Source organism: Myodes glareolus, chromosome 6, assembly GCF_982192425.1.
Source record: "Myodes glareolus chromosome 6, mMyoGla1.1, whole genome shotgun sequence".
Classification (NCBI taxonomy): domain Eukaryota; kingdom Metazoa; phylum Chordata; class Mammalia; order Rodentia; family Cricetidae; genus Myodes; species Myodes glareolus.
Window position 1 is genome coordinate 42731921 of NC_142031.1, and position 13413 is coordinate 42745333.

At 38.3% G+C, this 13413-nt stretch overlaps 2 gene segments (V, D, J or C); one reads left to right on the top strand and one right to left on the bottom strand.

Moving 5' to 3' along the window:
- The window catches only part of LOC125403929 (Ig kappa chain V-III region MOPC 321-like), a 456525-nt gene that overhangs the window by 367839 nt on the left and 75273 nt on the right, over positions 1-13413 (bottom strand).
- Positions 12569-13350, top strand: LOC148121741 (Ig kappa chain V-III region MOPC 63-like). The segment is given in 2 exon segments: positions 12569-12649; positions 12892-13350. Coding segments are annotated over 2 exon segments (378 nt in total).

Sequence of the window (13413 nt, forward strand, 5' to 3'; positions counted from 1 at the left end):
CATACTGGTGCTCAAAGGGCACCTTTACTCCTGTTTCATCCACCTGTATTTGGTGTCAGCAGAAAATTCACTAGAGCATGGCAAGTATGTCTTAGAGGAGACTTGCAGCCTACTCATTTGAATCTTAACCCTCTAGTATTTCTGAGCTTTGATGATGGGGAGTGCACTATGTATGTGCTGTGTAAAAAATGCTCATTCATTCCCAGTCCAGCTGGATTTGGTGAGTTCCCATTAGAACAGGCAAACTGTCTCAGCGGGTAAACCAACTCCTCACTGTTCTGACTTCCTTGCTCATCTTCTCCCTCCTTCTGCTCTTCAACTGGACCTTGGGAGCTCAGTCCAGTGCTCTGATGTGGGTCTCTGTCTCTATCATCATCCATCGCCATACAAAGTTTCTTGGTGATATTCGAGATATTCATCAGTATGATAGGACAAGGCCAGTTCAGGCACCTTCTCCTCTGCTGTCCAAGGATCTAGCAAGGGATATCCCCGTGGACACCAGGGATCCCCTCTAGAGCCAAGTCTCGTGCCAACCCTAAAATGGTTCTTTTAATGAAGACATCTTATTCCCTGCTCATATACTTGCCCTTCCTCCATCTCAACCTTCCCCCTCCCCCAAGCGCTCCCCAATCCTTCTCTTCTTCATTCTCAACCTTCTCCCCTTCTCCCCATGCTCCATGCCCCCACCATGCTCCCAAGTTTTGCCCTGAGATCTTTTCTGCTTCCAATTTCCAGGAGGATCTATATCTATATCTATATCTATATCTATATCTATATCTATATCTATATCTATATCTATATCTATTTCTATATCTATATCTATCTGTCTGTCTGTCTGTCTGTCTGTCTATCTATCTATCTATCTATTGGGTTCATGTTACTATTTGGCTTCTCTAGGCTTGTAAACTATAGCCTCAATGTCCTTTGTTTATGACTAGAGTCCACTAATGAGTGAATACATACCATAACCATCTTTTTGAGTCTGGGTTATCTCACTCAGTAAAGTGTTTTCTATTTCCATTCATTTGCATGCAAAATTCAAGATGTCATTGTGTTTTTAATACTGTGTAGTCCTTTAATGTTTATATGTGCCACATTTCCTTTATCCATTTTTCCATTGAGGGGAATCTGGATTGTTTCTAGGTTCTGGCTATTACAAATAATGCTGCTATGAACATAGTTGAATAAATGCTTTTGTAGTATGATAGGGCATCTCTTGGGTATATTTCGAAGAATGGAATTGCAGGATCCTGAGGTAGGTTGACTTTCAATTTTCTGAGAAACTGCCACACTGATTTCCAAAGTGCTTGCACAAGTTTGCATTCCCATCAGCAATGGATGAGTGTTCACCTTACTCCTTATTCTCTCCAGCATAGGCAATCATTGATGTTTTTGATTTTCACCATTCTGACATGTGTGAGATAGTACCTCAAACTTCTTTTGATTTTCATTCCTCTGATTGCTAAGGAAGTTGAACATGACCTTAAGTGTCTCTTGGCAATTTGAACTTCTTCTGTTGAGAATTCTCTGTTCAGTTCAGTACCACATTCTTTAACTGGGTTATTTAAACTTTAATGTATAGTTTCTTGAGTTCTTTATATATTTTGGAGATCAGACCTTTGTCTGATTAGGGGTTAGTGAATATCTTCTCCCATTCAGTAGGATGCCTTTTTGCCTTAATGACAGTGTCCTTTGCTTTAAAGAAGCTTCTCAGTTTCAGGAGGTCCCATTTATTCATTGTTGCTCTCATTGTCTGTGTTACTTGGGTTATACTTAGGAAGTGGTCTCCTGTGCTCAGGTGCTGCAGACTACTTCCCACTTTCTCTTCTATCAGTTTCAGTGTGGTCATACTTATATTGAGGTCTTTAATCCATTTGGACTTGAGTTTTGTGCATGGTGATAGATATGGATCTATTTTATTCTTCTACAGGTTGACATCTAGTTATTTCAGCACCATTTGCTGAAGATGCTTTCTTTCTTCCATTGTATAATTTTGGCTTCTTTGTAGAAAATCCAGTGTTCATAGGTTTGTGGGTTAATATCTGGGTCTTCGAAACTATTTTAGTGGTCAACGTCTCTGTTTTTATGCCAATACCAAGGTGTTTTCATTATTGAAGCTCTGTAATAGAGTTTGAAATCAGGGAAGGTAATGCTTCCGGAAGTACCTACATTGTATAGGATTTTTTTTTTTTTGGCTATCCTTGTTTTTTTTGTCAATGTCTGTAAATAATTTTGTTGGGATTTTGATGGGAATTGCATTGAATTTATAGATTGCCTTGGTAGAATTGCCATTTTTTACTATGTTGATCTTCTCAATCCAAGAGCATGGGAGAGACTTCCATTTTCTGGTGTCCTCTTCAATTTCTTTCTTCAAAGCCTTAATGTTCTTGTCAAATAGATCTTTCAGATCCTTTATTAATGTTACCTCAAGATACTTTATGCTATTTGTGGCTATCATGAATGGTGAAATTTCTCCTATTTCCCTCTCTGCTTCTTTATCCTTTGTTTATAGGAGGGCTACAGATATTTTTAATTGATCTTATATCCTGCCACATCACTGAAGGTATTTATCACCTGTAGGACATCTCTGGTAGAGGTTTTGGGGTCACTGATGTACACTATCATATCATCTACAAATAATGAAAGTTTGACTTCTTCCTTTCCAATTCGAATCCCCTTGATCTCCTTAGGTTGCCTTATTGCTGTTGCTAGAACTTCAAGCACTATTTTGAAGAGATAAGGAGAGAGTGGACAGCCTTTTCTTGTTCCTGATTTTAGTGGAATGGCTTTGAGTTTCTCCCCATTTAATTTGATATTAGATATTAGCTTGCTATATATTGCTTATATTATATTTAGATATGATCCTTGTTTTCCTAATGTCTCCAAAACCTCTATAATAAACGGGTGTTGAATTTTGTCAAATGCTTTTCCAGCATCTAATGAAATGATCATGTGGTTTTTTTCTTTCCGTTTTGTTTTATGGTTGATAGATTTTTTAGATTGATATATTGATAGATTTTTGTTTGTGGAACCAGCCCTGCATCTCCGGGATTAAGCCTACTTGATCATAATTGAAAATTTTTTGATGTGTTCTTGGATTTGGTTTGTTAGTATTTTATTGATAAGTTTTGCATTGATGTTCATGAGTGAGATTGGTCTGTAATTCTCTTTCTTGGTTGAGTCTTTGTGTGGATTTTGTATCAGGGTAAATGTAGCTTCATGAAAAGAGTTTGGCAATGACTCTTCTTTGTCTATTTTATGAAACTCATTAAGGAATATAGGTATCAGCTCTTCTTGGAAGTTCCAATAGAATTTTGCATTAAAACATCTGGTCCTGGGCTTTTTTGTGTAGGGAGTTTTCTTATGACAGCTTCTATTTCCTTATGACTTATAGGTCTATTTAAATTGTTCACCTGGTCTTGATTTAATTTTGGTATATAGTACTTATCTAAAAACAAGGCCATTTTTCTTACATTTTCCAACTTTATGGCACACAAGGTTTTTTTTTTTTTTGCCGTGATAAACACTTAAATTTATTTATTTATTTTTTCTTTTTTTTGTTGTTTATTCAAGTATCCGAAAAAACAATTTCCACTTCCTCCCCTCCTCCCAATACCCTCCCACTCCCCCCTCTCCCTCTCCTCCTCCCTCAACATTCCCAAGAGCAGTCAGGGTTTCCTGACCTGTGGGAAATCCAAGTTCCAAATTCTCTGAATTTCCTCTGTGTCTGTGGTTATGTCCCCCTTTTCATTTCTGATCTTATTAATTAGAATGTTCTCTCTCTGCCATTTGATTAGTTTGGATAGGGGGTTGTCGATCTTGTTGATTTTCTCCAGGAACCAGTTTTTTGTTTCATTGACTCTTTGGATTGTTTTCTGTGTTTCTATTTTGTTGATTTCAGCCCTCAGTTTGATTATTTCCAGTCTTCTACTTGTCCTTGATGAATCAGCTTCTTTTTTTTCTAGAGCTTTCAAGTATGCTGTTAAGTCTCCAATGTGTGCTTTCTCCATTTTCTTTAATTGGGCACTTAGTGCTATGAACTTTCCTCTTAGCACTGCTTTCATAGTGTCCCATAGGTTTGAGTATGTTGTGTCTTTGTTTTCATTAAATTCAAGGAAGACTTTAATTTCTTTCTTTATTTCTTCCTTGACCCAGGGGTGATTTAGTAGTTGACTGTTCAACTTCCATGAGTTTGTTGACTTCCTGGTTGAAGCATTGTTGTTGAATTCTAATTTTAGTCCATGGTGATCTGACAAGACACAGGTAGTTACTAATAATTTTTTGTATCTGTGGAAGTTTGCTTTGTTACCGATTATGTGGTCAGTTTTCGAGAAGGTTCCATGAGCTGCAGAGAAAAAGGTATATTCTTTCCTATTTGGGTGGAGTGTTCTATAGATGTCTGTTAAGTCCATTTGATTCAATACCTCCAATAAATCTCTCAATTCTCTGTTTGTTTTCTGTCTGATTGACCTGTCTATTGGTGAGAGAGGAGTGTTGAAGTCTCCTACTATTAGTGTGTGTGGTTTGATGACTGCCTTGAGTTCTAGAAGAGTTTCTTTTACATATGTGGGTGCCTTTATATTAGGAGCATAGATATTCAGGATTGAGACTTCCTCCTGATGAATTGTTCCAGTTATGAGTATGAAGTGTCTATCTCCATTTCTTCTGATTGATCCTAAAACCAAACCAGGAATAGTTCCTGCTCCTGCACTGAGACTCTCCACCCAGAGGGATGAGTGTCTGCCCCTCCCACCTGGGCCAAGTCCCCTGAAAAGGAGTGCAGAGCACCTCCTACTGCTGCTGCCAGCACTTCTTTGTTAAACATGACCCTGCCCTCCCTCAAAGTTTGCCCTTTTGTCTGCAGGGTCATCGGACTACAAGGTATCCCTGTTCCTGTACTGAGGAGATCAAATCAGACTGGTTAGTGTGTGCCATCCCTGGGTGGACAGACATGGAAAGGGTCACAGGGCCCATCCAGCTCCTGCTGCAAGGGCTTCTTTGCTCCACACGACCTTGCCTCCGCCAAGCTCTATTTTCTGTGAGATCCTTGGCCCAGAAAAAGTTCCTGCTCCTACACTGAGACTTTCCACCCAGAGGCTAAGAGTTTCTGATCCTGTACTGAGGACATCAACCCAGAGTGTCAGTCACAGCATAGATTAGACCAAGACACCAAGACTTTCCTGGATACATTTGAAGGAAGAGATGGGCAGGCACCAATGCAAGAATTCCTCCAACAACCTGAAAGGCAACAGGACAACAACAGAATCCAGGGATCATGCAACAAGAAGACTTAAACAACTTATTCCAGAAGAAGTAGAAGAAATTGATTTTAAATGTAACGTTATGAAAATAATAGAGGACCAAAAATGGGATGTGAAAAACTACTTTAAAGAAACGGAGAAGACAAACAAAAAGGTAGAAGAAATGAATAAATCTCTCAAAGATACCCAAGAAAACCAAGAAAAAGCAATCAAACAGGTAATGAAAACCATTCAAGACTAGAAAAATGAAATAGAGGCAATGAAGAAAGCTCAAAATGAGGGAAGATTAGATATGGAAAATCTGGGTAAATGAACAGGAACTACAGGGACAAGTATAATGAACAGAATGCAAGAGATAAAAAGAAAGAATCTCAGACACTGAAGATACTATAGAGGAAATAAACTCATTGATTAAAGACACAACAAATTCAACAAATGCTTAACACAAAACATCCAGGAAATCTGAGACACCATGAAAATACCAAACCTAAGAAAAATAGAGGTAGAAAAAGGAGAAGAATTACAACTCAAAGGCCCAGAAAATATATTCAACAAAATTACAGAAGAAAACTTTCCCTTCCTAAAATAGGATATTCCTATAAAGGAACAAGAAGCTTACAGAACACCAAATAGACTGGACCAAAAAAAGCATCCATTTGTCTTATAATAATCAAAACACAGAACATACTGAATAAAGAACAAATATTAAGAGCTACAAGGAAAAAATGTCAAGTAACATATAAAGGGAAACCTATCACAATTACACGTGACTTCTCAATGGAAACCATGAAACCCAGAAGGTCTTGGATAGATGTGCTGCAGAGAATAAGAGAACAGGGATGGCAGCCCAGACTACTATACCCAACAAAGCTTGCATTCACCATCAATAGAGAAAATAAGACATTCCAGAACAAAAACAGATTTAAACAATATGTATCCACAAACCCAGGCTTAGAGAAAAAACTAGAAGGAAAATCAGAACCAAGGAAGGCAACAACATCAAAGTAATACAAGCATATGACAACCCTCCACCAAAACAACTCAAAGAAGGGAAACACACAAATACTACCACCAGAAAAAATGAATGAAGTTAACAACCACTGGTCTTTAATATCACTTAATATCAATGGATTGAATTCACCTATAAAAAGGCACAGGTTAAGAAAATGGATATGAAAACAGAATCAGACATTAGGCTGTTTACAAGAAACACACCTCAAACACAGAAACTACCTCAGAGTAAAGGGTTGGGAAAAGGTTTTCCAATCAAATGGACCAAAGAAACAAGCAGGTGTGGCTAGACTAATATCTAACAAAATTGATTTCAAACTTAAATCAATAAGAAGAGATGAAAAATGACACTTTATACTCAAAGCAGGAACAATTTATCAGGAGGAAGTCTCAATCCTGAATATCTATGATCCTAATATAAAAGCACCCATATATGTATATAAAAAATCACTAGAACTTAAAGTATGCTTCAAACCCCATACTCTAATAGTAAGAGATTTTGACACTCCTCTCTCACCAATGGACAGGTCAATCAGACAGAAACTTAACAGACAAATAAGAGAACAAACAGATGTAATGAACCAAATGGACTTAACAGACAACTATGAAACATTCCATCTAAACAAAAAGGAATATACTTTCTCCTCAGCATCTCACAGAACCTTCTCAAAAACTGATCACATAATTGGTAACCAAGAAAACATGCACAGATACATAGAAATTGTAGTAACCACCTGTGTACTATCAGATCACCATGGAATAAAGTTAGAATTCAACAACAATTCTAATGCTAGAAAGCCTACAAACTCATGGAAACCAAACAGCCAACTACTGAACCACCCCTGGGTCAAGGAGGAAATAAAGAAATTAAAGACTTCCTTGAATTCAATGAAAATAAAGACACAACATACCCAAACCTATGGGACACTATGAAAGCAGTGCTAAGAGGAAAGTTCATAGCACTAAGTACCCACTTTAAAAAAAAAACAAGGAAGCACACATTAGAGACTTAAAAGCACACCTGAAAGCTCAAGAAAAAAAGAAGCAGATTCACCCAGGACGAGTAAAAGACTGAAAATAATCAAATGGAGGGCTGATATCAACAAAATAGAAATATAGAAAACAATCCAAAGAATCGATGAAACAAAAAGCTGATTTTTTGAAAAAATTAACAAGATTGAGAAACCCCTATCCAAACTATTCAAACGGCAGAAAGAGAACACGCAAATTAACAAGATCAAAATGAAAAGGAGGATATAACCACAGACACAGAGGAAATTCAGAGAATCATTAGCTTTTACTACAAAAGCTTGTATGCCACAAAATTGAAAAATGTGAAAGTAATGGACATTTTTTAATTAAGTACATATACCAAAATTAAATCAAGACCAATGAACAATTTAAATATACATGTAAGTCATGAGGAATTATAAGATATCATCAAAAACCTCCCTACCAATGAAATCCCTGAACCAGATGGTTTCAATGAAGAATTCTACCAGAACTTCCAAGAAGAGCTAATACCTATACTCATGAATGTGTTTCACAATATAGAAACAGAAGAGTTATTGCCAAACTTCTTTTATGAAGCTACAGTTACCCTGATACCAAAAGCACAAAAAGACTCAACCAAGAAAGAGAATTACAGACCAATCTCACTCATGAATATCAATGCAAAAATTCTCAATAAAATACTGGCAAACTGAATCCAAGAACTCATTCAAAAAAATTGTACAGTATGATCAAGTAGACTTCATTCCAGAGAGGCAGGACTGGTTCAACAAATGCAAATCTATCAATGTAATCCATCATATAAATAAACTGAAAGAAAAAAAATCATGTGATCATTTCATTAGATATGGAAAAAGTATTTGACAAAATTCAACACCCTTTTATGATAAAGGTATTGAAGAGATTAGCAATACAAGGTTCATTCCTAAATTTAATAAAAGCAAGATACAGCAAACTGACAGCTAACATCAACTTAAATGGAGAAAAACTCGAAGCCTTTCCACTAAAATCAGGAACAAGACAAGGCTGTCCACTCTCTCCATACCTCTTCAATACAGTGCTTGAAGTTCTGGCAGTAGCAATAAGACAGCATAAGGATACCAAGGGAATTCAAATTTGAAAAGAAGAAGTCAAACTTTTGTTATTTGCAGGTGATATGATAGTATACATAAGCGACCCCAAAACTCTATCAAAGAATTCCTACAACTGATAAACAACTTTAGTAATGTGGCGGGATACAAGATCAACTCAAAAAATTCAGTTGCCCTTCTATACACAAAAACACAGAAGCAGACAAGGAAATCAGAGAAACATCACCTTTCATGATAGCCACAAATAGTATAAAGTATCTTGGGGTAAATCTAACCAAGGAAACGAAACTTCTATTTGACAAGAACTTTAAGTCTTTCAAGAAAGAAATTGAAGAGGATACCAGAAAATGGAAAAATCTCCCATGATCTTGTATTGGGAGGATCAACATAGTAAAAATGGCAATTCTGCCAAAAGCAATCTATAGATTCAACGCAATCCCAACAAAATTCTTCACAGACATTGAGAGAACAATAATCAATTTTATATAGAAAAACAAAAAACCCAAGATAGCCAAAACAATCCTTTACAATAAAAGCACCTCCAGAGACATTACTATCCCTGACTTCAAACTCTATTACAGAGCTACAGTAATGATAACTGTTTGGTAGTGGCTAAAAAACAGAGATGTTAACTAATTGAATCGAATTGAAGTCCCAGATATTAATCCACAAACCTATGAACACCTGATTTTTGACAAAGGAGCTAAAATTATAAAATGGAAGAAAGAAAGCATCTTTAACAAATGGTGCTGGCACAAATGGATGTCCACCTGTAGAAAAATGAAAGTAGATCCATATTTATCACCATGCACAAAACTCATGTCCAACTGGATTAAAGACCTCAATATAAGTCTGACCACACTGAACCTGATAGAAGAAAAAGTGGGAAGTAGACTGCAACACATGGGCACAGGAGACCATTTTCTACATATAACTGCAGTAGCACAGACAATAAGGGCAACAGTGAATAAATGGGACCTCCTGAAACAGAAGCTTCTGTAAAGCAAAAGACACTGTCATTAAGACAAAAAAGGCCTCCTGCTGAATGGGAGAAGATCTTCACCAACCCCGCATCAAACAAACTTCTGATCTCCAAAATATATAAAGAACTCAAGAAACTAAACATAAAAACTTTAATTATCCCAATTAAAAATAGAATACTGAACTGATCAGAGAATTCTCATAAGAAGAAGTTCAAATGGCCAAAAAACACTTAAGGTCATGGTCAACCTCCTTAACAATCAGGGAAATGCAAATCAAAACAACTTTGAGATACCATCTTACACCTGTCAGAATAGCTAAAATCAAAAACACCAATGATAGCCTATGCTGAAGAGGATGTGGAGTAAGGCGAGCACTCATCCATTGCTGGTGAAAATGCAAACTTGTGCAACCACTTTGAAAATCAGTGTGGTGGTTTCTCAGGAAACTGGGAGCCAACCTACCTCAGGACCCAGCAATCCACTCTTGGGCTTATACTCAAGAGATGCCCAATCATACTACAAAAGCATTTGTTCAACTATGTTCATAGCAACACTGTTTATAATAGTCAGAACCTGGAAACAACCTAGGTGCCTCTCAACAGAAGAATGGATAAAGAAGGTGTGGCACATATACACTTTAGAGTTATACTCAGCAGTAAAAAAAAATGACATCTTTAATTCTGCATGCAAGTGGATGGAAATAGAAAACACGTTACTGAGTGAGATAACCCATACCCAGAAAGAGGAATATGATATGTACTCACTCTTTTGTGGATTCTAGTCATAAACAAAGGACATTGAGCCTATAGTTCGTGATCATCAAGAAGCTACATAAGAACATGAAGCCAAAGAAAAACATATATAGATCCTCCTGGAAATTGGAAGCAAACAAGATCGTTGGGAAAAGTTGGGAGTAGGGAGACTGGAGGGAGGGGAGATGGGGAGAGAGAAGGGAGAAAGGGAGGATTGAGGAGAACTTGGGGGAATGGGATGGTTGAGGTGGAAGAAAGGTCTATATGGGATCAAGGAAGATGATATCTTAACTAAGGGAGCCATTTTAGGGTTTGCAAGAGTCTTGACGCTAGAGGGGTTCCCAGGTTTCCAGGGGATTTCTCCAGCTAGGTCCTTGGGCAGCAGAGGAGAAGGTGCCTGAACTGGCCTTGTCCTGTAGCCATACTGATGAATATCTTGCATATCACCATAGAACCTTCATTTGGTGATGGATGGAGGTAGAGACAGAGACCCACATTGGAGCACTGTACTGATCTCCCACAGCCCAGATGAAGAGCAGAAGGAGGAAGAACATGAGCAACGAAGTCCTGGCAGTGAGCGGTGTGTCCACCCACATAGATGGTGGGACTGATATAATGGGAGCTCACCAAAGCCAGTTGGCCTGGTACTGAACAAGCATGTGATCAAACTAGACTCTCTGAATGTGGCCAGATTCTGTTTTCATGTCCATTCTTTAACCTGAGTCCTTTTTATATGTAAATTGAGTATATTGATATTAAGTGATATTAATAAACAATGGTTGTTATTTCCGGTTATTTTTTCATAGTAATGTTTATGTGTTTCCTTTTTTGGGCTATGTTGTTTTGTGGTTATCAGATGCCTGTGTTTTTATGAGTGTAGTTAGTTTCTTTGCATTGCGGGGCGCATCCTGACCAGCAGGAATGAACGCCACTAAAAACGAGAATTCCTTCCCGGGTCACGTCTTTATTTGGAGCATTCCCTTGAGGAAAATTGGGGGAAGGGAAGATAGAGCAGGGACAAGAGAAAGCTTAGAGAGAGGAAGTAGAGTCCCGAGGCAGCTCCTTTTAAACGGTGGAGAGGCTTGAACGCTGTCCTGATTGGTTAATGCCATTCTGCTGGTCTGAGCATGTGCAAGAAAGGGTGCAGGCAAGGGTGCTCAGCCCCACATGGCTGAGCCCGGTATACCTCCAAACTGCAGGACCACCTGTGCCTCCAGGTGGCTCCCAACATTGCATTGGATTTTTCCCTAGTACTTTTTGTAAGGCCTGGTTTGTGGATATGTATTGTTTAAATTTGGTTTTGTCATCGGTATTGAATGAACGCTTTTCGGGGCATAGTAGTCTGGGATTACATCTGTGGTCTCCTAGTGTCTGCAGGACATCTGTCCAGGACATCCTGACTTTCATGGTTTCCATTGGGAAGTTGGGTGTAATTGTGATGTGTTTGCCTTTATATGTTACTTGACCTTTATCCTTTGCAGCTCTTAATATCCTTTCTTTATTCTGTATCCTTCGCATTTTGATTATTATATGGTGAGAAGATGCTTTTTTTGATTGGTATTATTTATAAAGTAATAAAAATAGAGGAAAAAATAAAATGAGAAAAGCTGGTTAAGGACAAAATACACCACAGCCTGAGAGAGAAGAATAAAAGGGGCATTTTTCCCAGAATAAAAGAAACTTCTGGTTCAAGTGACCTCAAACCAGACTTGCCAGAGAAAGGGCTTCAAGTTTCAAAGTCAAAGGCATTGATCACCAAGTGCCACACTTGGAACACCTGTGATTCTTAAAGCAAATTAATAGCAGAGTGTTCTGTTTCACATGCTGCATTCACAATGATGCTGTGGCAAGATGAGAGATGGAGACTGGAGAGTATCCAGAAGAGCCTTGCCAGGCTCTTTATGGAGCAGTGGTGAACAAGAAACACTGTCTCAGATGAGGCAGAGGGCAAAAGCCATACTCAAGAATGGCCTCTTATCTTCACCTGTATGCCAAGGCAAGGAGGTTGTCCTGAAACAAGAGCAGGAAAAAACATACACAGACAGCATCACATACACTGAAACACAGATTTAAAAAAAAATAAGAAATAAGTCAAGAATAATTTTCTTTGGATCTTTATTCACCATTCCTTCTTAGATAATATTTTCATTGGCCATTTACAATTTATGAATGATTAAGTTGTTCCTGAAATAACATACATTCTTTACATAGGGCATCCATAGTGCACTTACCTGCATCACACTTCAGAAGGATTAGTGGGTAAAGGTTCAAGAGAATAGGTTGCAAGGCTCCTTTAACACATATTTGCCATGCTCTAGTGAATTTTCTGACACCAACTCCCAGTGGGTGAAACAGGAGCAGGTGTCCCTTTGAGCACTGGCACACACTTTTCAGGGCTGATTTACATATTGAGTCATCATACAACAGCCCAGGCTCCTTTAAGTACAGCTGCAAGGAGCCTAAGAAGCAATCTCTTTTCAAGTATTCAGAGATGGAGTCAAAGGCACTCTTGCTATGGATGCTGCTGCTCAGGGTACCAGGTGAGAGGGTGCAAATCAGTGTTGGGGCATCCCCTGAGGCCATCACGGTTTTCCATGCCTCTAATATCTTTATTGTTAGATTTAAGAAATTTGTAACTGGGTTTAAGTTCCCTATTCCCTTTGACTTTCTGGTTTTTCAAAGTGATGCCTACAAGTATTTTGAAAAATTTTTAATGAAAAATTCCTCTGATGGGAAGGCTTCTAAACATGTATATCCATGGTCTGTTTGTTTGTGATTCCAGGTTCCACTGGGGACATTGTGTTGACCCAGTCTCCAGGTTTCCTGACTGTGTCTCTGGGACAAAAGGCCACCATCTCCTGCAAGTCCAGTGAGAGTGTCGATTTCTTTGGGATAAATGCTATGCAATGGTATCAACAGAAACCAGGACAGCCTCCCAAATTCCTCATCTATGCTGCATCCTACCAAGAGTCTGGGGTCCCTGCCAGGTTCAGTGGCAGTGGGTCTGAGACAGACTTCACCCTCACCATCAATCCTGTGGAGGCTGATGATGCTGCAACCTATTACTGTCAGCAGACTAAGAAGCTTCCTCCCACAGTGCTCCAGGGCTGAACAGAAACCTCCTGGGGTTGTTGCTCACTGAGGCTCAGTCTCTCAGCTATCTATTACTCTCTGACATCTCAATACACAGTTCTATACTTGTTTGGGAAAAGATCTTAAACAATAAAATGAACTTTTATGAGCTGATTTACTTATTTGACCCATCATAAATAATTTATAATTTAATTATTTCCCAACAAAATAT